Source organism: Aythya ferina, assembly GCF_964211825.1.
Source record: "Aythya ferina genome assembly, chromosome: 7".
NCBI lineage: Eukaryota > Metazoa > Chordata > Aves > Anseriformes > Anatidae > Aythya > Aythya ferina.
Window position 1 is genome coordinate 14,207,438 of NC_140302.1, and position 27,394 is coordinate 14,234,831.

The following is a 27,394-nucleotide window of genomic DNA, read 5'->3' on the forward strand; positions in this document are numbered from 1 at the left end:
TTTACTTCAGTAAAGCCAAACTTGAAAACTGTCCATGATTCATAATTAATTCTTTCTACTTATATCCTGAAGAAAAATCAATTTTTTGTGAAATTCATTCAGGTCATGCACTCTCAGGAGTCTCAAAAAATTGTAGTAGTCAAACTAATATATTCAAATTAGTGTGGCAAAGTTTTCTGTGAACTTGCTCTTGATGTCAGAAGTAGGTCAAAAACTTTTGTTCAGCTTCTGTCTTCCAAAATCTTTTATCTCCAAGAAAATCCAGTATCTTCAGCCCCAGCCTTAATGCAAGTTACTTTAATGATGAAATTCAACTTGCAGTGAGGAAAAAAAAATAAAGAAAGAAAGAAAGAAAAAAAGAGAAAGAGAGATTCAGAAAGTGTCTGGTTTTGGGGAACTGTGCCAGAGACACACACTTATGGTCTGGATTTGAACTTAAAATATTTATACAAGTCAAAAAATGCAAAGTTAAAGGTAACAACTTTCCAGAAAATGTCTCTGACCACTTACACCAGTATCTTACCATCTTCAACCCTATATTATTTTATAAGGTAATCTTATAATAATTTCCATGCATTGGGCTGTTTCACTGATGAACGGTTTTAAGCTGAATACTCAGTTTTGCAAAGCACTTTGCCCCTATGCTGAGGTAGAAACCATCCCAATCTTCTAATGGGATCTAAATGGGTTAAGACAGTCTGCATTTTATTGATTGTGATTGCTTCTATATGTACAGAATAAACATAAAAATAACAACAAATTTGATTTAGAGAAAGGTATAAATGTCAGTTTTGTTGTTGTATCTGTGATTATATGCAGCTATAAACAGAGTAGCATGCAGACATACCTTAAATTGTGTTACTTCAGGTGGCACTAACAGAATGCTGTCAAATACTGCATCGGTAGAATGCAAGACTCTGCTAGTGTTGGTTAAAAATTTTGCTATTTAATTAAGAATGAGTTATCCAGGTAAGTAAAATTGATGTAATCATTTTCAAAGAACTCTGAGTGTAAAAATCTAAAGTAAAATAAACATAGAACTGAGAATATACTTCTTTCTATTATAATTCAAATCAATTGGTGATAGCAAAAGGTTTCTTTATTTAACTGAAAGGATATTCTTTCTGCAAACTATCTCACTCCAAAAGCTGTGTTTGAAAGAGAAAGCTGTTACTAAGTGGTGGTTGTGCTTAAAGAGAGTATTGTAGTAGAGCAGCTATGTTAATTGGAATTGTTAAGGAGGATTCTATTGAAAAGAAAGATGTAAGTTCCCTAAAAGGACTTCCAATCTTTTTCATTTAAAGTACTGAATTTACATGCTGTCAGACCTTCATAAATTCCTTGAGCCATTAGTATAGTCTCACACAAGATAGGAGATTGCCAGGGAGATTTACTGAAATTTCTCTCTCTCTCTCTCTCTCAAAAAAAAAAAAAAAAAAAAAAAAAAAAAAAAAAAAGTTTGAAATGTGTGTTTGTTCCTCCTTCTTTTAATGTGATTCAAAAGTCATTTAATGTGCCATAAATGCTTGGGCAGTCAAACAAAAGCAAACATGATTGATGGTGACATTGCACACATTTAACTCATTATATGTTACTTTATAACAAAATGATTTGTGTAAACAGTCTGCCTAGTATTAAAGGTAAAACAAACAAAGAAACCTCAAAATATTATATTTGTGTCTAATATTTTCTTTTTGGTTTTAGAAATGTAATCTCACATGGAATCTTTTATGCTTCTTTTGGCAACAAACTGGATAAAAAGAAAATCAGCTCAAAAAGATTATGTGATGCACAGTTGTAACAAAAAGGGTCTATAAACACTTAAAGGAGAAAAGACTGTTCAACAAGTCATGTTGAGGGGAGAAAAAAAGCCAAAAGCTTTACACGTATAAACTGTTTTTCAATAGTCTGTTCTTTTTATAGCAGAAAGTGCTATCGTTGTATTAATAAAGAAATCAGGACTTACTGCTTGCGTAGTCCTAGCAAAAGATTGAAATACTATACTGTAGTGCACTTTCAGTATTGTTTGGATTAGCAAATGCATACAAGAAGTCTAACTGTATGAAAAACATTGCAAAAAGTAAGTAAATAGAATAAAAGGCAGAGGTGGTCAAATTTTGTCCTTGTCTGCAATCATGGAATCCAACATGAGTTAGTATTGTTACATAAATTAATAAAGTATGGAATGTGGTCCTTGAGTGTAACACAAGTCCAAAAATGAATTAGTTTTGTCTTTGCTCTGTTGGTAAGACAGTAGGCATCATTCCAGAACTGAAAAATGATCTAGAGCAGTCTCAGTTCTCTTCTAAGCTATTTTGAGAGCAGGAATGTTCTGTGGGTTCTTTTGGCATCTGTTGCTCACACCCACATGTATGCAATGCCCACTTCTCTCAATATATTCTATTCTAGTACAGGCTGAGAGATGGACATAATGAAGCCACGCAGATTTACATCAGACGGGTGCTTATACACACTGATGGAACACAGCAGCTGGCTTTCTATGTATTTTTGGCCACTTAGGCAGTCTTGGGCTGTTGAGAATATGAGAATGAGTATGAGTGAGTTCAGTGAGTTTCCTCTAATAAAGGAGAACTTGAAAATAGGTGAAAAATGCAGCTTCTCGTAGTGTGAGGAAAGGAGGCTGTGTAATAAACAGAGTACCTTGACTTAGGAAAACAACAGAATCAAATAAAGAGATAGTTGACACTTAATGATGCTTAAGGAAATTTGATTATAAGACTAAATCTGAGAAGTTTAAATCTTTGCTAGGAATTTATGAACAGCTTTGAGCCAATTATCTGACACTTACCAGTCAGATTTTGGTTTCTGTGTCTAAAGGTACAATGAAGCCAGACATTCACACAAGCAATTTGCATAGACTGAAAGGGCATTATGAATGGGGATGAGGAAATGTTAAAAATACATTGGAGATGTTATTTTCAGCTACCAGTCAAGAACATTATGTTTTCACTTCCTCTTTATTTCCATGTATGTAGCCAGAAAATAAAATGTGATGGAGAAGAGAATTAGAAAATTATCAGGAAGCCCTGGAAGCATTGTGAGCCTTGGTGCTAGCAGGAGTCCCTGTGTTAGATGTATATAAAAGAAAACAGCTTAGTTAGGGCTCAGATGAATTGCTCCAGTGAAGAGGTTATTCTCTAGGCAGTTCTGGTGAAACATTTCTCCACATGACCTTCTGGGCATCTTTGAAAAGCAAGTTTTATATGTATTTTAAAAAGGAAATAGTTGACAACTTTCACGTGGTTTCTACAGCACTTTTATTTTTTCTTTTTATCCAATAAAATAGGGTTGTTTATCAAATAAAACATATTTCAAAATATATAATGGACAGTGTTCTTCTAAACATCTGAAATTAGTCTTGAAGCATTTGTGCTGCCTTTTGCTCTTCCCTGAATGGTGATGAGCTGAGTTTATTCAATGCCAGGTAGCAGGCTTTACAGGTATTTTAATTATGCTATAAAGGAATTTTCATTTTGTCACTTCCTTAATATTTATAAAGACATTCCATCATCCTCTCCCTGCTTTTCCTTGATAAATGAAAAGTATAGTATAATATCCCAAGTCATACTGCAATTCTAGTCTTAGTTCTCTGTCTTGATAGTGAGACCTAAATTTTGACGGAAAAGATTATATAGCATTGTCAGCTTCAGATACACTCAATTTCTTACATGTAACTATGTCATTACACTGAAAAGCAAATGCTTTAGTAGATCAGTTGGGGCTACCGAACTGCTGATATTTATACTGACAGGGTGTAGGGCTGGGTGTGTTAAGGTGTCCTGACAATACTAGTGGTTGTGTTTGTGAGATGTACATCATTTTTTGATCTCTCTGTCTTGCTAGTAAATGATTGTTTTATGTAAATGTATTTGCAGATAACAACATTGTGCCTATATACAGATAGAGGAGAGCAGAGGAGTACTAGAGTAAAATGTGAGAGGTGTAGGTTCAAACCACTGTATGACACATTTTGTGTAAGATCCCACACAAAGAGATAAATGCTCTTTAGCTAGCTTTGTTTGTAATAACTTAAATTTTTGTCACTGATTGTTAGAATTTGCTCTTGAGTTTGTAAGGTCTCTGAAGAGAGAAATGAATTCTTACTATCTGAACCAGCATAGCATCCTGTGATAACGTTTTGCTATGATTCAACATAAAAATCAAAAGAATATAGTATACATGTATGCTATAGCGTGGCTGTCAGTCAATGATCATGAATGTTTCCTTGTTGTTGCATTATAAATCACTAATTGTACTATCTTGTTATCTTTATAGAATGTTACATTTACTGATGTTGCTGCAGTATCTGATTGAAGTATATTAGTTATTTAACTTCAGGAGTAAAAATAACAGAATGACCTGCTAAGCCTGCTACTTAGGATCATGCAGATGAATGTCTTCCAAACAGAAGAATGTTCCTTTTCTGTAAGGAAAGGAAAGGGATGTAGAAGTGTCTGTCTTTTGTCATTGCTTGGTAATATGCTTGAGGTGTACAATATTTGCATGAGTAAAGTAGGGGGTCCATATTTAAATTAAAAAAAAAAAAAAAGAGAGAGAGGGAATAGAATTGCTCTTGATCGATTTTGTCTTCATTCAGTTCCAGTTAGGAGTTGACAACAAACTTGTAATCTCTGTTGCAAATATTATTCTTCTACAGTTTAAATAGTTTCTTCTCAAGTGACAAAACTGCTAGTGATTTACAAACTGAAATTCTCTTAAAATGTCTGTTCCTGAAGAGTAAATGAAACAACACTTCTCCCTCCTTGTTCAGGTGGACTTTCCTTATGCAATTAGCTATCTAGTTCATGATGAATATGTTAAAGAAGTACATTATACTACTACTCATTAAAGAAGGTTGCCTGATTCTAGTTATGGAAATGTAAAGCTACATTTCAGAAAGATTTCTCTCCTATAGACCTCAAAGTTTGGTCTTTTAATGGTGCAATGAGGAACATAGACCATTGCAGCTTTTATAATCTGTCTGTCATCTGTGTCACTGCAGAAGTTTTCTCATTTCATCTAGTTACCAAGGAAAAATCATCTTTTTTCTTCAGTTAACTGATCTTTGACCATTGTTGCTTCTTCTAGCTGTGTTTTATTGTAGCTTCTTGACAGAAGAGACACTGCTGGTTCTTAGAAAGTCAGATTCATAAGAAATGAAGAAATGTAGTGGAGCCTGGTCCTCTGGTTCTCCCAGCCCAAAAAGAAGCCATAAATTTAAGATAGCTTGAGGTTAAGCAAATTTCCCATCCAGCTTCTTAACAAATCTTTGGAAAATATACATGGGGAGACTAGAGGACAAATTCCTTTAAAAAGCCCAAATCACCTCATCTGAAAATGCACGCACAATTGTATCCATTTGGCTAAAGCATATAACCTTTATAAAGAGTTAAAACTTAGTAGGTTTTAAGTCTAACTAAAGTTAAACTTAAAATAAATATTATTTTCCTTTTTTCTAGAAAATTGGTAAATAGGCTTAGGTGGACAAGAGAGTACAAATTCTAGAGCAAATAAGGAGGAAATTGAAAGAGAATTTATTTAGAACATAAAATTAATTTAGAACACAAAAGCTACAGTAGAGAGGTAGATTAAGTTGTCTCTGTAGAGTTTTGGCTACACAAAAATAATAGTGTCATCATTGAGATGGTGCATCAATGACATACTTCTGGAGAGGTGTTTCTGAAATGTGCTATGAGCAATATCCATGTCTGATTCAACTCAGACTGAGGATTTGGACAACAGTCCTTTACCTTACTCCATTCTGAGTAATTTACTGAGTGCCAGAGAGGAGCGGATCTTACCCCAAGAGTGTGATTATCCTCTGTAGAAACAGTGCAACAGAAAGGAAAGCTTTTTTATACGTGGCATGCAGTATGGTAGGCTTTAATTTTAAAATCCCCCTGAGAACATTCTTCTGTACTTTCAATATAGAGTAGACTGAAGAAAATTGCCTGAGATTTGTTGAACTCCAGAGATCTGAGATATAAATGCACAAAGCATGTAGGAATGACTTGCGAAAACCAAAACAGATATATTAAATAACTGAATTACCAACAATTAACAGTCGAGTTAAGTACCTGATTTATAAGAAGAAATTGTTATTATTAATCTGCAGAGGTAAGTGGCATCTGTGGTTATAGGAAGTGCCTATTACCTTTGTTTATAGTCAAAATCTAGGGAACATCAAGAGTTGTATATGAAACATGAATGGGCATTGTTAAAGCTTGTCTGACTTTTTTTTTCTGTCCTCATGTAGTTATAATATCATATGCTGGAGATTTGAAAACATTTAGGCTTTGGTGTTTTAGAAGTACTTTTTCAAAGCATACCTTTTTATTCTGTGATCAAATAAAAAAAAAAAGTCTGTGTTTTTTTCTGAGCTAGAAGATTCTGCTTCTCTTCTCCTCCCCCACAAAATGTGGGACTAAAAGTGTTACCTTATATAAGATCTGTAGAGGCCTATCGTAATAAAATTAAATGAATAAAATAAAATGGAAATAACATGCAAGAAATTAAAAAAGAAAAAAGGGAAAATATTAAATGATAGTAGGGTGCAATAAGATCAGGGTGAAGTGGATTACCATAAAATTGAATGTTTTGTAATTTAAAATCAAGGTTGTTCTCTTCACTGGTGACATTTTCAGCTAGGCTAAATACAAGATATAATTTTAACTAACCATAGTAATTTTCATAGTTTTACCTAATGAGATTTATGGTAACCTTGATTAGTAGAATCTTGACCATATTCACCTCAAATTCAGCTCTTTTTGCTGAGTACAGCGAAACGTTTTATTATTCTCCATTGTTGTTAGCCAAATGACATGAAAAACATCTGTTTTGTAAGTGTATATGGGACAGATTTTTTCATCTGCACATTAATGGTTAAATTTTGACAAATTATTAATGAATAGATAAGTAAAATATGAGTGTCACTAAATCAAAAAAAAAATGAACGGATTACAATCATTCAAGTTATTTTTAAAATAAAATAAATGCACATTTTAAATAAACAAAATTATTTAAGGATACAGTATCTGAGGTTAATAGTTACTACAAAGTATCAGAAAGCCCTAAATTAGTCAAGAGTATAGTAACTCCTGATACTTCAGGAGTACTTTTTTGTCATTGTAAATGTTTTAGAATTAGTACCTTGCTGATATGGATTATGGGAGGAGAAACTGATTGTGTTTTCCTGTGGAGCCCTTACTTAAAATGCAGGGTGTCTGCATGACTCAAGGAATTAAGAAATTAAATATTGAATGCTGGAGGTTATTAATCATTGTTTCATTTCTAGCAGACCAGCAGGTACTGCCTTTCACAAAATACCAGGCAGGTGACCATCTATCTCTTTAAAGTTACAAGGAAAAAATCATAGGTCAGGTGAAGACAAACTGCAAAGATCATCTTCTCTCCATTATATTTTAATAATCTTTTATAACATCCCATATATCAGCAATTCTTAAAAGTCATTAATCAACATTTTGTAGTATCCTAACAGAACGTATCTTCAACATTCCAATCACTACAGGAAGGTGAATTTATGAATCTTGATCACTACTATGTAAATAAGTTTGTTTTGTTTTTCAGTCCTGCAGCTCCTTCCTTCAAATCAAACCTAGTAGCTTAAAGAAATTAAAGCCAGGAAAGAAAGTAGAAAGGAGAAATGGAGTAGAAAACAACCTTACTCTGGTTTTCCTTATGCTATCTTTATGCTTATCTTTTTTCTCCTCGTATATTTTTTCCAACCCCAGGTGGTGTCAATCTAAGAAAAAGCAACAAAATAGAGCTTGTCACAAACATGTTCTTACTGTCGTTACTCCGTTTTTTATCCAGTCGGCACTTTATCTGTTTTCCATATATAAAGAACTTCTGATCAGCAACGTTTGCAAGCTTCACATAAATAAAAGGGTTATAAAAAATGTGATATGCCTTCTCTGTGTGTGGTGGAGAATAACACAGTGCAAATCCCTTTTAGCATCACACATGGTCTCCGAATGGTGAAACAATTTCTGTGGAAGAAATTTCTTTTGATTGTTTGCAGCCCACTTGTCAGGGAGTATATGATTTAGATCATCTCCATATTGTAACTTACTCTTGTAGTTGTTTGTTTACTTTTCCAGAACTGAAGTAACTCATTACCTGGCAGCCTGTCAGCAGCAGAAGAAAATTTGTAAAAAATTATTTGTTTGTAACTGATATTTTACTGGGTTATTAAAAAGTTTGTAATTATTCTGTTCTTTAGAAAGTTCCTTTGAAAGTTTGCCTTTTGAATAGTTTAGCATTAGGAAAAGACTGGTGAATCCCAAGTTAGTACCAAGTCTGTAGGATAAAAGATACATAAAATACCGTACAAGTCCTGGTAAAATAGCTGTTTCAGTATAATATTTTTTTTTAATAGTGGAAAATTGTGCAACAGAGACTTATGTCACACTAAATTCTAATGAAAATTATAATCTAAAATAATACATAAAATAAGTGTAATAATATTTAATAATATAATATACCGATCTAATAAATTTCATTTAATTAAATAATATTATATATTAATATCTTAATTTTATTTCCCTCACCTGAATGACCATGTCAAACACACTGCAGTTTCCTTTTACTTTGTGCTGTTCGGACAATGATCCTAAGCATTTCAAATTCAGTAGAGATTAGTTCAAGTGGTTTAAATGAGCTGTAGATCAGGGAAGAGATGCTTTTAAGTTGTAAAATTTTAAAAAGCTCATCATAATTACAGCATTTCAGTACAAGCTGTGTGGACATGGTATGAAAATGGATCTTTAAGTTAGACAGCACAGCTGTAGGTCTTATTTATGTTGCTAGGACTCTATACTCCTGACATGTGCTTTTGCATCCCCAGAGGCTCAAATGTAATTCCTTTTCTGAATCCTTTCAATGGGACTGTTGCTTTATTTCCTGGTAATATCATCCTGATTTTAGTCAGTGAGCTTAGCATGAATGACTACTGTATCCCTCACACTTGTGGTACTGGATAGGCACAAAATGCTAGGACAATGAATCAGTCTTTAATGGCTTTTAGAGGTGATTTATTATTTTTTTTCTGACACATTAAGCATTTTTTCACAGATTATACTGATATGTGGGAAAACAAGATTTGAATGGTCTAAGCATATAAAGACTGGGTTGAAGAAGGCAAAGAAAATACCCGCTTTATTAGCTTGAAAGATAGGCACAATGCTGTGTGCTGGTGTGGTTCAACACTGGCTAAAAGAAGAGTGCCAATGGGGTGGTAAAGTAAGAACTAGCCTCTGAGTTGGAGGCTATACCTCCAATGTCCATATTTCCTGACATTTCTTAAATGTCAGGAAAGCTGAGACTTCAGTTTGGATAAAGTAGTTAAGAGAGAAATAGAAAGAAGGATATATGGGACATTAGCCTAGAGTAACATTTCAGTTGGAATTGCTTGTGATGTCAGGTAATGAATGGTGGAGAATAGAAAGAGGCAAAGTCAAGTGCACACTTAGAGAACTCACAGGCAATGCGGGGAGTCAGGATGAAGGCAGCTTTCTGAAAGAGCAGCTAAAGAAAGCAGTAAGAAAAGGAACATCACTGTATTTTTATATATTTCTGATTTTTTTGTTTTTGTGAGTTTCATGATTTGGGACAAGAGTAAGAATATGGCAGTATACATGGCAGTATAGCTTAAAACTTTTAGAAAATTCAAATGTGTGTGTTGTGATTTAACCTGGCAGGCATCTGAGCACCTCACAGCCATTTGCTTACTCCCTTCCCCTCACACCAGGATGGACGAGAATTAGAGTGTTGGAGGTTGGTTATTAAAATTCATGGGTTGAGATAAGGACAGTTCAAGAAACAGAAGAGAGGAAAAACAAGAAAGAAAAGAATGCACAAAATAAATGATGTACACCCAGTTGCTCACCACCAGCTGACTGATGCTACAATGGCAGACCCCCATCCAACTCTTCCATTTTTATTTCTGAGCATGGTGTCACGTCCCTTTGACAAGTTTGGTCATCTGTCCTGGTTTTGTTCCCTCCCAGCTCCTTACGCACCCCCATCCTCCTTGCTGGTGGGAAAGCCCTTGGCTTAATGTAAGTACTTATCTGTAACAGCTAAAACATCGAGATGTTATCAATATTATTACCATCCTAAATTCAAAATGAAGTACCTAGGAAGCTACTAGGAAATTAACTCTGTCCTAGCCAAAACAAGGACAGTATACAAAGGAACAAGAAACATCTGTTTTTGGACTTTTAAGGAATTAATAGGTCTTGGTTACCATTTAAAGCTTTTGGTTTTAAAATGCAGATTACATTTACAGCTTGTGCTCATATATTTTTTTTTCCTATATTATACAAACTTTAAAAACAAAAATATTTTCCAGTTCCTAAATATTTAATTTAAAATTAAAAAATATTAGGTATTTACTTTATAAATTGTTACAGAGTTACCATTTTCCTTTGATTTTACCTTGGTTTAGAAACATAATTTAGATTAAGATAATAAGAAATAAAACTTCTTAAGCAACAGTATAAATAAGCTAGTTAAATGAAAAATAAAATTAATACGTGGAATAAAATAATCTTGAATAACATTTATGTAGGTGTGAGTTTGTTTTTCGATTTAAGAGCCAGAAAGCCAGTTACTGGATGCTACATATAATATGTTGTCGGTCACAGTTCTGAACTGGCTGGCAATCACAGTATGTGCTTTAATTTTTTCCACCTTAAATTTTTATCCTTTTTTGTATTTACGTGGAGATACTTCAGTTAAGCCCTGTATGTAATGCAAGAAATTCTTGCTTTAATGTTGTTTTAAAACAGCTGTAGTCTGACAGAGCAAAGATAAATTGTTGCTTAAAGATTCTTTTCTTGATTTGATTTATTGCTGAGTGGCTAAAAAATCCATTTGGATGCTGTTACCCAACTCACTCACATCGCATCTTAATTTCTTTCCTTGAATACTGACAGAGATGTACAATTATGTTGATATTTGTAATATATATTTATAACAAAACCCAAACTTCTCCTAATATACTGTAATGGTTTTACCATAAAGAATATGCAAACCTATGGTTTGCTGCCCTAAGTCCTTCCATACCATAAAAATCGTTGGCTGAATATTATCCAAGGAATTTGACATGGTGAGCAGTAATGTAGCTGCACAAAATTTTGAAGCAGTAATAAGTTGTTTATCATATTGAAATGAATTATTTGATAAAGATTTCTGATGTGCTGAAAGTTATCTATGTAGTGGGAAAAAAAAAAAAAAAGGGCTGTTTTAGCTGTTTGCGGTTACACTGACTCTGGGACTTCAGATAATCAAGCTAGGCAGTATAGCTTAAAGCACTTGAGCCTTACCTGCACTAATTGGGAAGGATGGATGTTCCTGAAGCATCTTTTTGCCACCTCATTTGGTCTGGCTACAGTTCTGTTTCCTGCAGGATTGGTTTGATATTGTTATCTGTTTGCACAGTGTGGACTGAGCTTGGGAAATGCTGCAGATGTTGGACAAAGACAATTTGTGAAATAATAGAGAGATTTATCAAAGTCCTTAGATCAGTTGGTATTTAGTATTTCAACCTTTGAGGTAGTTTTGCAAGTTCCTAACAAGAGTTAAAATAAATAAATAAATACTTTCTTCTCTAATGAATACTTTCTTACTATATATTTTTTTTCTCTATATCTAAAATCAGTATCATCTCACTTTCTGCTCTGTAAGACAAAGACCATAATGGAGCTACCTAAGCAGTGGAACTAAATTTTTCTTCATGTTCATTGCAAAGAACGAACTACAGCTTTTAGACACAGAGTAAACAAATATTTTAATGATCTGTAAGATCACATACCTTATTTCAAAAATAGAAAATCTCTGATATCTCAACTTCTCTCATTAATTCCATTTCTAACTGCTCTTCTACATAAATACAGTCTTCAATTATATATTGAAACCATTTGAGTATATCTGCTTCTCATATTACCTTGTTAATGAACAATTATTTAGAATTTTAAATGATGCTTTTTGAGTGTTGACAAAGTTCCAAAAAAAAGTGAAAACAAACATTAAGACTCAATAAAAATATAATGCAGCTATTTTGCTAGAGAGTTTTCAAAAACAGAAAATTGAGTAGCTTTTTCTCCTTAAGCTCTCCACCACCTTGTTTCATGTCATGCTTGAATGTACCTGCCAAGAATTGTGTTTTATTTTTACATAGGATTTACTGTCTTTATGAACTCTTTTTTTTTTCTTGGCTGGTACAAAAAAAAAACAAAACAAACAAAAAAAACTAAATGCCATAGCATTTGAGTGGTCAGTTAATTTATTTGTTAAAAAAAAAAAGTATACATGTTTAAGTTTTTAATTAATTTTAAAGATTTTTTTTTCATTTACTCAGAACTCTACATCTGTGTTTCTCTCCCTCTCTCTCTCTCTCTCTCTCTCTCTTTGTTTTTTCTTTTTTTTTTTTTTTCTATTTTTAGATTGAGGAGGATACTTGGCAGAAATACTATCTGGAAGGAGTTGCAAATGAAATGTATACAGAATATCTGTCTAGTGCCTTTGTGGGTTTGTCTTTCCCTGCAGTTTGTGAGTAAGTAGAAATACATATTAATAGACATAATTGTTTGCCTGCTCTCAAGTGAAACCAAAGGTTTCTGTAGGAGACCTCACTCTGCTACAGTCCTAATGTTGTTGCTACATCAGATGGAAGCCAATAAAATAAACATTAAAGAAATCACAGAATGGAAGTATTCCAAACATTATAATGCCCATTTTCAGAAGAGATTTGGAATTCAGTGATTCTAAATGAAAGCATAAATGTTTTCAGTGTTGAACAAATTAACTAGCAATCGATTTAAACTGAGTTATTTACTTGTCCTATTGTTTCTTCTAATTATTTCCATTCTTTGAATAGTGTTTGTCAGCATCACTGTCTTGGCTTATGTCCCATTCCAAGGAAACTATTCATTAACTGAAGCAGATGTACTGGAGTCGTGCAAGCAGCATGGCATCCAGAGCTTTATGGAACTGGTTGCAAACTGTATTAACCAAGAGAAATGTATGTCTGAAAAAAAATATTCTGTAAGGCAAAGGGAGTATTTTAAGCATACGGTGTATAACCATAGCATAAGGCATGCTACAACTTTAATTCTAGAGACTGAAAATCTTTAAATTTGTCCTAGAATCATTCTGTAGATGACAGCTTTATACGTGTAGGGTTGCAATGATACCTATTATGGCCACCAAAATATGACAGTTTAGCACAGTTTTATTTTCTCTTCCATTTCAAGAAAAGGCAAAATTGTAGAGATTTTATTTGCTCTTCATTTGTGCAGTGTATTGTTGCATGTTTTACAACCGTGGCATATATTCCCATGTTAGTCATGATATTTTTTGTATCTTTTTATAATAGGCCATGTTTGGGGAGCTAATAAGAGAAGTCATAGACTACATTTCCATGTCAAAGAACTAAGTTAGGCAAGTAGGCAACACTCACTATTTGTCTGCATTCTCTCACAGCTCCAGAACAGATTATTTCTCTTCTGGTTGTACTCATAGAAGTAGCAGTTTCTACTCTGAGAGTGACTCCAAATTAAGCCACTAACTATCACAGACATCCTGGACTGTCTGTCACTGTTAAGTTCTTGCTTCTATCTTGAGTCATTCTCTTTAACTTATCTCAGAGGGTGAGGCACCTCTTCTGTATTTGTGGACTGTTAAAATTTAATTATTTCACATATAATAATCCCATTTCAATTTTTGCCTCTCTGAAGCAGTGATGCTGGATCAGGCCATAGCTGTTAAATGTTTTCCCAAACTCTGGATTTTATTCAGCATTGCAAACATGTCAAATTTTAGACACCACAAACCCGAGCTTAGTTCAGGTAATGGCCAAGCCAGCCTCTATGACTCTTAATAAACATGATTCTAAATAAAGCTTCCAGTTTTCTAACTGTGAGTAAAATCAGACTTATCTGACTCTGCCAATGAAATCTTTTTTTAACACTTTTCTCCAAGCTCTGTCATAACCTCTCCTCTGCACCCCCTCCCCTTCTCCCTCCCACCCCCCAAATAAAAAAGGCTGGCCAACCCCTTCACCCCAACCCAGCCAAGGAATACATACTAAATAGTCTTAGACACACCTGTAAGACAGCAAGAGCCAGCACATGAAAGCAGAGGTTATAAGGTCCTACTGTGCTCTCTAATGTCACATTAGTTGTCTTTTCAGAAATGTGAAAAGTTTGCTTCAGTTAATAAATATATATTACAGTATCAGCGTGTATTTTCCCATATACTGGTCAGAAATAGATTCCAGTTATTCTTTTCTTCTGTGACAGGAACTAGCAAATATTGACTCATTGAATGTATGTGAATGTATGTTTCTACACACTTTCTAAGGAGTGTGCACTGCAATCAGCATATGACTAAATTCTAGCAAAGATTTGAAAAAAATTCCTAATGTATTTACAGCTATACTCAAATGCAATTTTATGTTTTGTATTATGACCGTTGTAATTATTGCTTAAGTAGACTGAGTAATATAGTGCTGCTGTTTATGCTAAGTTGTGCGACAACTCAAGAAAGTTGTTAGTTTATATTTTAAAGAAAAAAAAAAAAACATGTTTATTATCTTCAAAAAAGAAACTCCTTAATACTTGATCTTTGTATATCTTAGTGAAGAATGGGTAAACATCTTAGCAAAACATCCCTGTAAAAATGATATTGGTTATGAAAAAGAACTGACTCTTGTTGTCTTGTCTTTCTGCAGACTGGTGTTTGCGAAACTAAAGCTCTTAATGATAGCCATAGAATACAAGTCAGAAAAACGGGAAAGCAGGTATGTCCTTGTCTACAAATTCAGAAGTTCTGGAATGCACTGTTAAGAATTTTGCCTGCTTATTTTTCAGAATTAATATAGATATCCCTATGCTTTTGAAACTTCTAGGAGTATAATTAACATGCCATCACATTACACCATTTCACATAGCACTGAAAGGCTTGTATTTCTGCCCTGTTTTTCCTTTGCCAAATCAAAGTCAAAACATTTAGTAGAAGGTGGGAGGGACAGTGTTGTGTCCCACCTCCAGAAGTGCAATTTTTTTTTTTTTTTAAATATACTTTATTAAATGTTGTTGTGTTGTTGTTGTTATTGTTCATACTCTATCAACTATAATCAGAAGTCCAATGTTCTACTGAAAATGGAAAAGTGGAAAACAGATGTGAAATCACAGTTCGTTATGGCTATTTGTATTTATCAAAATAATAATTTCATGTAAATAAGTTTGGAAATACCACTCTACATAGGATACAGGACAAATGGAAATATAGAATAAATATTTATATGGTGTCTATTCCGACAAAGACTGTATATATTAATACAATCAGGTAACTGGAAGATTAATTTAGCTGTGAAATTTCCAACTGACTGACATCTTTCTTCATCCAAAATGAAGAAATTTCATGATTATAATTAGTACAAATTCACAGACAGGAGGCATTTCTACCTTTTGTAAAACAAACCTTAAGAATTTGAGTGTACACTGGAGTCAAGTTCCTGTCAACTTGTCCATCAGTGCATTTACACAACATTCATTATCGTATAACAAAAATGTTATAAATGTGGTCTGCAACATGTAGAGGGGCATGTAATAGAAATCTGATTATTCTGACTCTGAGGTGAATTTTATTTTTTCTGTCAAAAGTTACATTCATAAGTGCTGCAGTAAATCTGGAATCATATATATTACACCATCTTGCAGGTAATTGGCCACCAAGTATCTAACCCTTTGAGGGCAGTTGTTTCTTCCTGAAGAAGAACCAGTTCTGTTATTTGAGTTCATACCACGATTTCTGAGGTTTTGATTTAATGCTTTTTATTATATGTGTCTTTTTATTTTTTTCTGTATTAATATCTGTAACACCCATGATAGTATCAGTAAAACATTTGACACAGAAATCTAATATTGCACCTGTTAATGACAGTATTTCCATGCCCTGTACTTGGTTTTACTTTATTCTTTTATATGTGGTAAGTGGTATGTGAAGTGGTGTATGTGATACTGGGTATTACTTATGTCTGCACTATGCTGATTAAAAAAATCCTTTTTTGAAATATTTTTTGAAATATTTTTCATATTTTTTTAATGTTTCCAGCTCCCATGGGCTCATCTTAAAATAAATACTTTTCCATTCATTGACCTCATTCTGCATTACTTAATGTAAAGCAAATGAGTAATTATTCTTTTATCTCTGGGCATTTTAATCTAAATTTTCTAGCAAAAAAATAAACAACTGCAATATTAACAGCAATGTTACTGTTCACTATATTTTGCATTTAAAATATTTATAAAGTATTTGGTTTCCTTTGGGTCTCTCTGAGAACTATTAACCAACTTTAGGTTGTTGTTACTTCACTTGTCATTTAGTTTCTTAAGTGCTAATATTATAGTCTTTTTCAGTAATAACATATAATTCATGGCTTCCATATCATTCTTTGAACTAACTTCAGTGGGAGTTGGATTGAGTTCTTAATCATAAGGTGATGCAGAGGATCCCAGAAAAAGTAACACAATGTGATGTAATCATATATTCCTTCTTACTTAAGGCCACACGGGTAACAGCTCATAATGAAATAGGTTAGTAGATAAAAGAGCCTAAGAATTACAGGAAGCAGTACTAATGAAGGGATGTTAACAGATGGATTTTGCAAACACATATATAACAAGAGGAGAGTGGCTGTGATACTAGTATCATTTTATTAACCCTGATCCACAGTAGTAACTTTTAACTTCATAAAACAGTGACAATTTTATGGTCACTGTTTGGTAAATCACACTGCTACCTGCAGCATATCTTTACATTTCTACTTGTCCTTGTGTTCTTCAGCACAAATATGTTAAGTACATATTTCTGGTTTTCTGAGCTGGAGTCTGTTAGTCTAATCAGAAAGGTAATAGAACAAAACTTCCATTTCTTTCTTTTTAGGTATATTTGCATTTCCTTGTGTCTTCTTAAATGACAAGATGAGGAATTAAGATAAAAAGTAGAATAACATGGTTTACAAGTGCAAGCTGGCTGTGAACATGATAAACTTATCATTCACCAATTATTTTAATTGATGTTAACTTTGGAGATATTTTATCCTACTTCACATCTTCAATTTTTCATTGATAATTCATAAATGTGATAGGGAAACTGAATATTGACAACCCTCATTCTATCAGGAGAATGACTGATAGATACGTGCTGATGTATTTTATGTTTTTAGTTTAGGTACGTATTTTGTAAAAATATTGAGAAGTTTACATAGTTTATGATTTATAGCAACAATTATATCTATAAATACAAATTTAGAATGCTATCTAGTTGTCACCCTCATAGTATGAGACATGATTTGCTCCTATATTTGAAGTAGGTCTAGGACCAGAGAAAAGTTTCAAATCATTTTCTGCTTAAGCAATGAGATCTTCCACCACTTTGATTTTTGTTACTAGTTTTAATATATATTAAAATATAGTATAAATTTAATATAGAAATATAATTATATATATGATTAGTTTTATATATCTTCATCACTTTGTAATCACTGCTAAAGCAACTACAAAGTGAATTAAGAAGTGCATGCAGCTCTCACAAATGGTAATTCGAGGGCATCCTAGACCTCCTAATCCCCTCTTTAAATGTTCACCTCAGTAGTCAGAAAAAATCCTAGTACCACTTTAAGTCAGTGGCAGATTTTTCACTGAGTTTTTCGGTGTCTTCAGTAAATGTAGAAAAGCACTAGTACCCATTTACCTACAAACTTACGTGGTTTTTTTTTGTTGTTGTTTGTTTGTTTGTTTTTTCTATTAGAGTCTCCTGGGTGCTCCTTTCTAAAGCTTTCTGATTTACAACCAGATTCTGTTAGTTCTACCATAGGAAATTTGAGATCAATATTAATTTGAAATCATCAGAACTCTATTTCAGTCAATATTATCAGGTAGCAATAGCTGAGTTTCCTGCTCACATTTTTTTCACCTCTTTTCACAACTCTGAACATAAAGCACATAAAGCTGTACATAAAACTCTGTACATAAAGCAGTAAACAAAATCTGATAACAACTTTTGATAGTATTGATTGTTAATTATATATAAAAAAAGATTTTAAATGCTTGTTTAAAAACAGAATTTTAAAGTGCTTTGAAATAAAATGAATTTTGCAAAGCCTGATGTAGGCAATATATTCTTAGATTTGATATGTATAAAATAATTTTCAAATAATAGGCAAAATACAGTATGTTTTTTATTTATATAACTGTTTCTCATCAGAATAGCTTAATGATTAGTGAAAATAGCTATGATTAGATATATTAATATTTATATATTTAATAATGTTTGAATTACTGTTCAATTAGCAGAGAAACCTCTTTGTTCAAAATGTGACTTAACTTAGTGGGTTTCTGACAATCTACTCAGATCTGCATTTTAGTAGTTCCAGGTCACAATATGAGTCAGCCATTCCTTCATCTCTATCTACCCAGGAATATTATAATCCTTGCTATTAATAGCAGTAAGCACTTAATAAGGTTGTTTTTTTTTTGTCCCTTGTGCAAGCCAAATACTTTAGATTTACAATATGTTCTTTCATAGTTCATTTGCAGGGAGCTTTTATTTCTGCTGTAGAAAAAATGCTAAAGGAATATGGAGAATATCAACCTGAAAGTGTTCTAGCAGAGCCTGATGAATAGATAGCAAAATTTCCAAAGTTCAAAATACAGTCGTTCAAACTCCTCATCTGAAATCCCTTTTACAAATATTTTTACTTCATTTTTCCCCATAAGTAAGAAAGAAGATTCTTCTCTCCTGCACCCTTTTTTTACTCCTCTTGTTAAATTTTCTCTTTGTCTATCCATATATTTGTCCTCATTCTCAGCAGAAAAACCTTTGAGCCTTGGAGACTTTTATATAAGGGTTTTTTTGCTTTTGCTTTGATGTCAGTTGATTTCTTATCAAAGTGTTTGATTTGCAATTTTTTTCTTGTCGTTCGCAGAAGCCGAAAGCGGTATGCCCTCTTCGTTACCTTTCCTTCCAACCTCAATCCTACCTCCACTCCTTCTAACTTCAGGACTAATTCCTTGTCAAGAACACAGGAAGATAACATCTTTGTCTATCTTTCTCTGTATATGCACACATATATATACATATATATATATTCATCTGTCTATGTGTATATATATATATATATATATGTGTGTGTATTTACATATGAGCCCCCAATCTCAAAAAGGAGACAGGATAGCATTTTGTCTCTCCGTTGGTTCTTTTGATTCATGCACTAACTTCTTTGCAGGAAAAACAAAATAAAAAAGTATACGTTTTAGGATTATTTTTTTTCCCCTTTATGCAGTCATTGGTGTATCAGACTGTTATATTTGAAAAACAGATGTTACTGTTAACATCTCCCCTCATCTTTTTTTTTTTTTTTATTTGTACTGCATTGTAACAGTGTATTTTTCGTCTTTACCAGCCCTTGCACTGCCATATTGTCTCCATATTCACACCTTCATTGATGTCCTTCTTTCCCCAGTCTGCCCTTCTTTTCCCCGTTTAAAATACATCTGACAGTACAGTAGTTCATTTGCTCTTGTAGTCTTACCTTCCATTAACAACAGCCAAATGCCTGATTCTTTGCATTGCTGACCCTGTTTTGAGCCCAGTTATTCATAATACAGTAGTCATTGAAGTTATTGTACTGTTTCAGTGAAAGTGCCGTGGGTAGTTTGTACTATATGTTACATTCATTTTAATGACATTTATTAAGCTCATTTATGAAGATGTTACTGAATTTGTTTCTAAGCTCAATTTTTTCCTTTGGAATTGCATGTTTTGTATTTTCTTTTTCTACACCATGCTGAAAGCCCTTCTCTATGCTCTCTACATGCTATCTGCTGCTACTGATTTGTATGAAATCAAGAAGGCATGCTCTTCCATATTGTCCCATCTCTTCTCCTCCCTCTCATCTTCTTCCCTTACAGCCTTTTTTTTTTCTTCTTATTGCTCACAGCAGTCTGACTGTTGATGGTGCTTTTTGGAGACCCATTCTCATTGTCCAGACATTTTGATGTCCCTCTTTATCATTCTCCCCAAATTTTACTTTCCATGTCTGTTCTGTTGCGTGTGCTGTATGTTAAATTTATTTTTTAGTCTTATTCTCCTGTGGTTTCTGAGTAGATGTGTGAAAGGAGAGGTGGCTTCCTGTCAGTTTGGCATTATTGATATGATCCAACTGCAGAGAAGTTACTGCAACACTTAGCATCTCCAAGGATCTGCAGTTGTTGCACCTCTACTTCGCTTCTTGCTTTTAAGTATATATTATCTTGTGGTTAAGGCATGTGAACGCTGGCATGATGGGCAATATGAAAAAGTGTTGTACTAAGTAAAGTTGCTTGCTCCCAGAATAAAATATATTGTGCTGCTTCATTGTATTGATAATCACTTCTGGAACCAGAAAGAATAATTTAGTTGCTTTAAAGTATATTGAATTCACCAGCACCATTGAACTAGTTTGGATTATGCCCCAATAAAATGCCTCACATCCTGTAGTCCATAACTTATTTTTTGCTATTGTAAAGGACTTGAACTCCTGGGAGCAACCTTTTAATATGCTTGTAGTAATTAAGCCTTAATATACTGTAGCATGTAATGTGCCCTGTGTCTTTTGCCTTGTATTCTTTTTAGTGTTTTACTGGATTTTTCTGTGTAGAGCAATATGGGTCTGAATTAATGTCAATGACAGAGCCCAGAAGAAAAAAGCAATACTCACAAGTTACAGTCAGTGTGAAGCTGGTATGCACACAACTCCCATTTTGGGATTTATGCACCCTCACACTCCACTTAGAAAAATACCCTGAAATACATGTTGCCTCAAACTGATATTGTAATTTTAAGTCTGTAGTTGTGTGAATGACATAGAATATTCTAAGAAGCCATTATGCTAATAATGGTGCATTTCATCTGGGCATGGCATGAAACAGTCAAAAATACTAGATGTGTTTAACAATGTGGTAGCTTTAGTTAGTAATACCAAATAGTCTTGGTTTAGTTAATGTATTAATAACATTTAATACTATACCTTCCTGATTAATATATGATGTTACTATTTTAGTCACATGGGGAATGGTACAGTACAGCTACCAAAAGGTTTAAAACAGAATTGTTACAGCTTTTGTCATTTGTTTAGTCCAAACTTTGCCATTTTTTATTTCATTTAATTCAACAAATTTCTCTCTCTCTCTCTTTTTCTTTTTTTTTTTTTTTTTTTTTTTTTAGAGAAGGATGAAGGGATGAACTGTTCAATTGGTCGCTGTTTGATCTTCTTTTAGTTATTTAGACTTACATGCTTATAGGGGAAGACAGGGGCAGTTCTTGAAAGCAGCTTCCATTCTAAGATTGATGAGATAAATCTTATTTTTAGTGCTGTCTAAAATTCATCACTGAAATTAAGAACAAATTAGAATAGTACATAACAGAGGCTGATGACAAGGAAAAATCTTAAGACAACTCTTCTAGTCTACGTATCTGCTGACTGACCTCTTTATATATTCCAAGTCTTAGCCTGCATATAGTGCTTCTAAAATGTTGTTGCCCTTGCCTGATTTTTTTCTGTACTGTACTTGCTGGGTATTTTAGCATGCCTTTTTCAGCTTAGTTTTAAGACCTTTACTGCAGTTCCTCCATGCTAAAATTATGCCTCAATTTTTTTCTCAGAAAAGACTGACGGTTATACAAATCTAAGAATCTTCTACCATAGAAATGCTATGCCTAGATTAAGAGTACATTTTCATTAAGTTATGTTCATTTTCAACTTGCGCAGTAATGGAAGCCTGCTCAGTTTCAAGTTGAAAATTGCAGAGCCATGCCATTTCACAAGTTGCTTGCCAATAAATGCAGATAGTGTGTAACTATGATTCAGACTCTAAAGCTGATTGGTTATTATTTTTTTCCCATATGCATCTCATATAATAGAGAGCTAAATATTGTAGAAAGCTCCAGGAAATAATTTTCATATACTACTAAATACTGAAAATTGATTAAAAGTAACATTTTATAAATCCTAATAAAATGCAAGTAGATCAGCCATCAAACTTTATAAGGGTGATTCAACACAAGAAACATAATTCTCTTCCAACTTGTATGACATCTGTAAGTAAGAGACAAATAGATATCACCCAGCAGCAGCAATTAGTAAAATACAATTAGTTGAAAGTAATTAGTTTTGTTAGTGTCAGTTCACAAACTCTCCTACAGTTCAAAACTATGTCATGTTCTCCTTCAGATATTCTTCAGTAATTGAAGTTAAGCAAGCATCAAAGAGCTGCAACTAGTATAATCATAGTATATAATCTAGTAAGTGAGTAAATAAATCAGAATTAACACAGTTACTATTAGATACCTTTTCTCCACCAACATGTGGAAAAGCCATCATATCTTAAGTTTCCATTGAACTGTCTAAATAAAAAACGTCCCCAAGCATTCTTTTACTGTTTTTCTAACTATTTTTTTTCTTTTTTTTTTTTTTTTTTTTTAAATTTTACTTGTTAAATATGCACTAATTCCTATTTGTGATTCACATGCTTTCAGTCTGTCTGGAAACCCAGTTTCAACTGTATAGCTTTTATCATTCATGATTCCTGAGAGTACAATTAGATGATTTCCATATTTTTGATATATGACATTAACATTACTCTTAGATGCACAGTCTTGCATATAGTTACCAGGTGAATCTTCTTTAGCAAATGCACTAACCTTTGCTATATAACAGCTAAGTATAAAGCAGAGTTTTCTAAATGTCATTTTACACTCCACAAGGGGCTTACCAACAAATTTTAGTCTTATCATAAGCTAATGGAAATGACTTTTCCTAAGTTCATACTGATAAAGTAAATTAAATTACTGTTAATCACATTAAATCATATTTGATTTATAAATGTTCAACTTCTATGGCTTTAATTGCCATGTATTCTAAATTTTCATGTATGAAGGAGCAAGCAATGCAAAAGGTTATATATGTATATATGTATATATGGCAACATCATGTCAAACCTGTCATGAAAAGGTTTCTTTTAAGGAATGTATTTCTGGGACTAAAATTGTTAAGGAAATTATGAGTGAAAGTTTTTTGAGATTGCTATTGCTTTGATTAGTATATGAGGTAACCTAAACTAGAAATGTTATAAAAGGGTAAAATGTAATTAAGATCTCAGATTTTAACTACTAGCTATTCCTTGCTTTTAGTGTGCTTTTTTCACAGACATGAAAATCAAATTGTTATATGATGAAAACATACATATTTGGAAAAATTGGGGATGTCATTTTAAATAACACTTTCCAATACATGGCACAGAATGAATATGGGTTATCCATATATCTTCCCATTAAACATAATGGATTTCTGTCATTTCTCCTTTTCCTGTGTTTTTCTATACCTGCAAAGCCCCACAGCCTTGGCAATATATAAATAGGAGAAGTTAGCTGAAGCTTTCCCTCTTAAAACACAAATTTCCTTTGTCATATACTTCTCATCTGGGAGGATATATGTATGCACATTCTCATGAACTGCTTCAACAAATACATGCATCTCTAAATAACTGATGGATGCATTCTTCTTGGTATACTCTTAAGTCTGTTATATTATTTCTTTTTTTGTCCTTTTTTTTCCTTTTACTTATGTCTTCAAATTCAAAACATTTCCCTTGCTGTACATATTAAAGTGAGTGCTTATCAAAGCATAGCTTTAGCTAATGACACTCCAGGTCTCATAAGAGAGATTGGTGTTTTAATAAGTAGCATATTTAATAAATCCGTATAGACTCGGTAGAAATTGTTCATGAATTTGCTCTGTTTAAATATCAGTGTGTCCCTATAAAACAAAAGCTTTATGAGTTTTTCCTGTAACTCATTGTCAATAGCAGTGATGGAGCAAATTATTTTTTATTCCCAGCAGACAATTTTGCTGCTGGGGTCATACTACATTAACTGTGATCATATCTATATTTTGTGGCTATAAATACACTGTATTTGTGAAAATAAGTATATGTGAATGAATTATGACAAAAATAAAGTCTATACACTGATTTCACTGAACTGATTTCATGTGTCTCAGAAAACATTGAGATACAAAATCATGCTCTCAGTATGTTTGCAACTTAAATGAAGCCAGTTCCTTCTGATTTGAGATTACATTCACTGCTTCTTAAAAGAGCTGCTCATTATGTTGTCAAGCTTTAAGTTCTATGAGGGAAAAAAAAAAAAAAAAAAAGGAAGAAAAAAAGTTGTGTCTATGTAAAGAAATGTGTTCATCTGTTTTCACTGAAAGGCTGTAATACTGCCACAATTAATGTCAAAGAATGAAATAGGGTCCAAAAAAAAACAAAAACCAAAAAACCAAAAAACAAAACAAAACAAAAAAGTGTTCTGACAATGCAGTACTCATTGGTACCCAAGAAAAATAGCCAAACCTAACTGTATTTTATATATATATATGTATATATATATATATATATATATATTGCATATTTTAGAAGGATCAGCTTGAAAGAAGCAAATGAGACTAGCATCTGTAGAAGATAGCTAAATTATGAGCAAAACTGCAGATTAAGGATAAGGAGGCAGGGAAGAGGAAGGGTTGAAGATGGAAGATGTACTTTAAAAGGACAAGATAGAATGTTTTGGTAGAAACAATTTGGAGATTTTTTATCAGAATGATTCCCTGATGGTTCTTGAGAAGTGTTTTACCTAGGCTCATAGGCTTTTGAGATTGGCCATTCCCATTTTTATTTCTATTTTTTTCTGTGAGTGTATTGGTGTATTAGACTGTATATGTCTTATCTGCCTTAATGATGGCCTGCTAAGCTGTCTCTGGAACAGCCAATAAGCATTCCGTTGACTCAAGTGACAAAAGTTTGTGCAAGGAATGTAAATTTTCCAAGCCTGTTTGTGACTTAAGTGACTGATTTCCTATAAAGAAATCATTTTTTATTTTAATTTTTTGTTTGATTGTTCTGTTTTCTGTCAGCTTTATTACATTTTAAAACTGCATTAAATATATGTTTTGGTTTGCAAGCCCAACCAGTAAGCCCAAAACACCGAGAAATGAAATACCAGATGTGAACTTCAGCTATGCAACCTTAATTCATTGCCATTTATCTGTGTGCATTATAGAACGTGTTTAAACCATCCCGTTTCATTTTTTTGCTATGGAGGTGAACCTGCTTTCTCTGGTGATACATTCCATTTTCTCTAGTTTTCCTCTCCTTTCAAAGTGTTGCAAAGATAGAAACTGTGAATGAAGGAAAGTGAAAGGTATCTTGGTAAACACTTACTTTGAAAACTAATTTCTATTTCTGCCTCTGCCGTACAAAATCTGTGTGAGAGTGAGCTAATAAATTAAATCAAAATTTTTATAAGTGATCTCTGATTAAGTGTTTGTTATTTTGGGAACCAGAGGCTAGGTTTTTGGAAATGCCAAGCATTTTTACTTGCAGCAAAAGTCCCTGGAAACTGCATAAGGAGATAAGCAATGCTAAATACTAACAAAAAAAAAATAGGCTGTAGGCATCCCAAATTAATAGATGGTTTATCTCGTAGTGACTCTATTGAGTCATCAGTCTATTGAGTCATCTGTAAAATGGAATAGCATTATATCTTCATTTTTGTAGTAAAATAAATTACATACCTTTGAGTCTTCTGTATGCTGTTCTGATGAACACTGCGGTACGTAAGGAAGATAAACTACACAAATCCACGTCTAGAGTAATGGCAGTAAGATGCTCCTGAATGTAGTCTCAGATTGTAACAAAAATGTAGCTTGTGAATATTAAATTAAAGATCTTATCATAATGACTGCATAATGGGGGCTAAATTATGTCTGTATGACCACCCTTTTAATTCTTAAGTGTTTTATTTTGCAGCCTGAATATTCTTTTTATACAGCCTTTTGTGCATGTGTAATCACACATAAGCATGTGAATATATAAAGCTTTCAGGTATATTATTTGTCACAAATATTTATTACTAATATATAGAAAATAAATACTATTTTGAATATGAGATCTTCTGAGATCCATTTTTCCTCCTACCAGTAACATCAAAGATTTGTGATCTTTTAATTTAAGTAATGTATGTCTATCCAGATATGTGCTTTATCTATTTTTCTATAGGTATCTTTATACTGGCATTTGAATTGCTAGTAGTCTTTATACACTTTGGATTGCATGTGTGCCATTACTATACTGACTAACAAAGACTGTTTTTTTTTTTCTTAAAAAAAAAAAAAAAAAAAAAAAAAAAAAGTGGGAACTTTTGAAAAGTTTATTTAATTTTATCAAGTTAAAAAATTAGTCATATTACACAATAGTAGTAGAAGATTATACTTATGTCTATCTCTATCTGCATATGCATATTTAGCTTGGTGTTTTGTGAATTTCCTTAAGTAATATCTACTGTTAAATCTTTATGAAAATACAATAATTCATAAAGAATTATAGGGTACCTCAGTTCTTTATAGCAGTTTATAATTTCCTTCATCATATTTAGCTAAGGATGTCAGTGTGGTTGGGTTATTTTTGTTCTTCCATGGCTGTATAGCAGTGTTTTAATTTTTTTTTAATTCATTTTATGTTTTTTCAGCTATCGTGACTGGTTGTCTTGTACCATTCCCCTTGAGTGTATGTGTATTTATTATTTTAAGCAATAACGTTGTATGTCCAGATAGGGGTCCCATTAACATTCTATTTCACTAGAAATTGGCAAAAATTTGCATAGAAGGGTTTAGCTTCATAAATGACTTTTTGTGTTGTTATCGAGTGGTGGTTGCTGGTTCTTTTCACAATATTTTGAATTTTTCACCACTTTTTATGGCAGAGCAAGAGAGCTGAAAAGCTCAGCTTCACACATCCTATTTCTGAGAGGCTTTGTTATATTGCACAGTATGCATTTCATGCAAAAACATATAAATAGAGATGTAAACACTTGAATGGTGTGATTTGGGGGAAAAGCATGTGGATGTCTCAAATTTATGTTTTTGTTAAAGCGATGGCATGTGGAAAATGTTATTTGATTGGAAATTTCAAGGAAGAATGGCTTAAAATTTCCTGGCAGCCTTTCCTATCTAGTGGGTCCCCTATAATAGAATAAAATAAAGATATTTTTGAATATTCAGTTAAAAGTAATTTTGTTGTTGTTGTTGTTTTTGTTTCATCGAACAGCATATTAATCAATCCTGGAAACCATGTCAAGATTCAAGAAGGTACCTTAGGATTCTTCATTGCAAGTGATGCCAAAGAAGTAAAAAGGTAATTCACAAATTTTTGTTTTAAAATTTAATATACAGGTTTTTTTTGTTTGTTTG

The 27,394-nt window shown here is 32.9% G+C and overlaps 1 protein-coding gene across 17 annotated transcripts in view; it reads left to right on the forward strand.

Moving 5' to 3' along the window:
* The window catches only part of KCNMA1 (potassium calcium-activated channel subfamily M alpha 1), a 476,248-nt gene that overhangs the window by 346,778 nt on the left and 102,076 nt on the right, over positions 1-27,394 (forward strand). For 11 of the 17 annotated variants that reach the window (XM_084526419.1, XM_084526420.1, XM_084526418.1 and 8 more), the window contains 4 exons: positions 12,489-12,598; positions 14,777-14,845; positions 19,037-19,048; positions 27,252-27,338. In XM_084526419.1, the coding sequence (XP_084382545.1) occupies positions 12,489-12,598; positions 14,777-14,845; positions 19,037-19,048; positions 27,252-27,338 (278 nt within the window). The remainder of the gene's footprint in view (positions 1-12,488; positions 12,599-14,776; positions 14,846-19,036; positions 19,049-27,251; positions 27,339-27,394) is intronic. The other 6 variants (XM_084526414.1, XM_084526412.1, XM_084526416.1 and 3 more) reach the window with 1 other exon arrangement.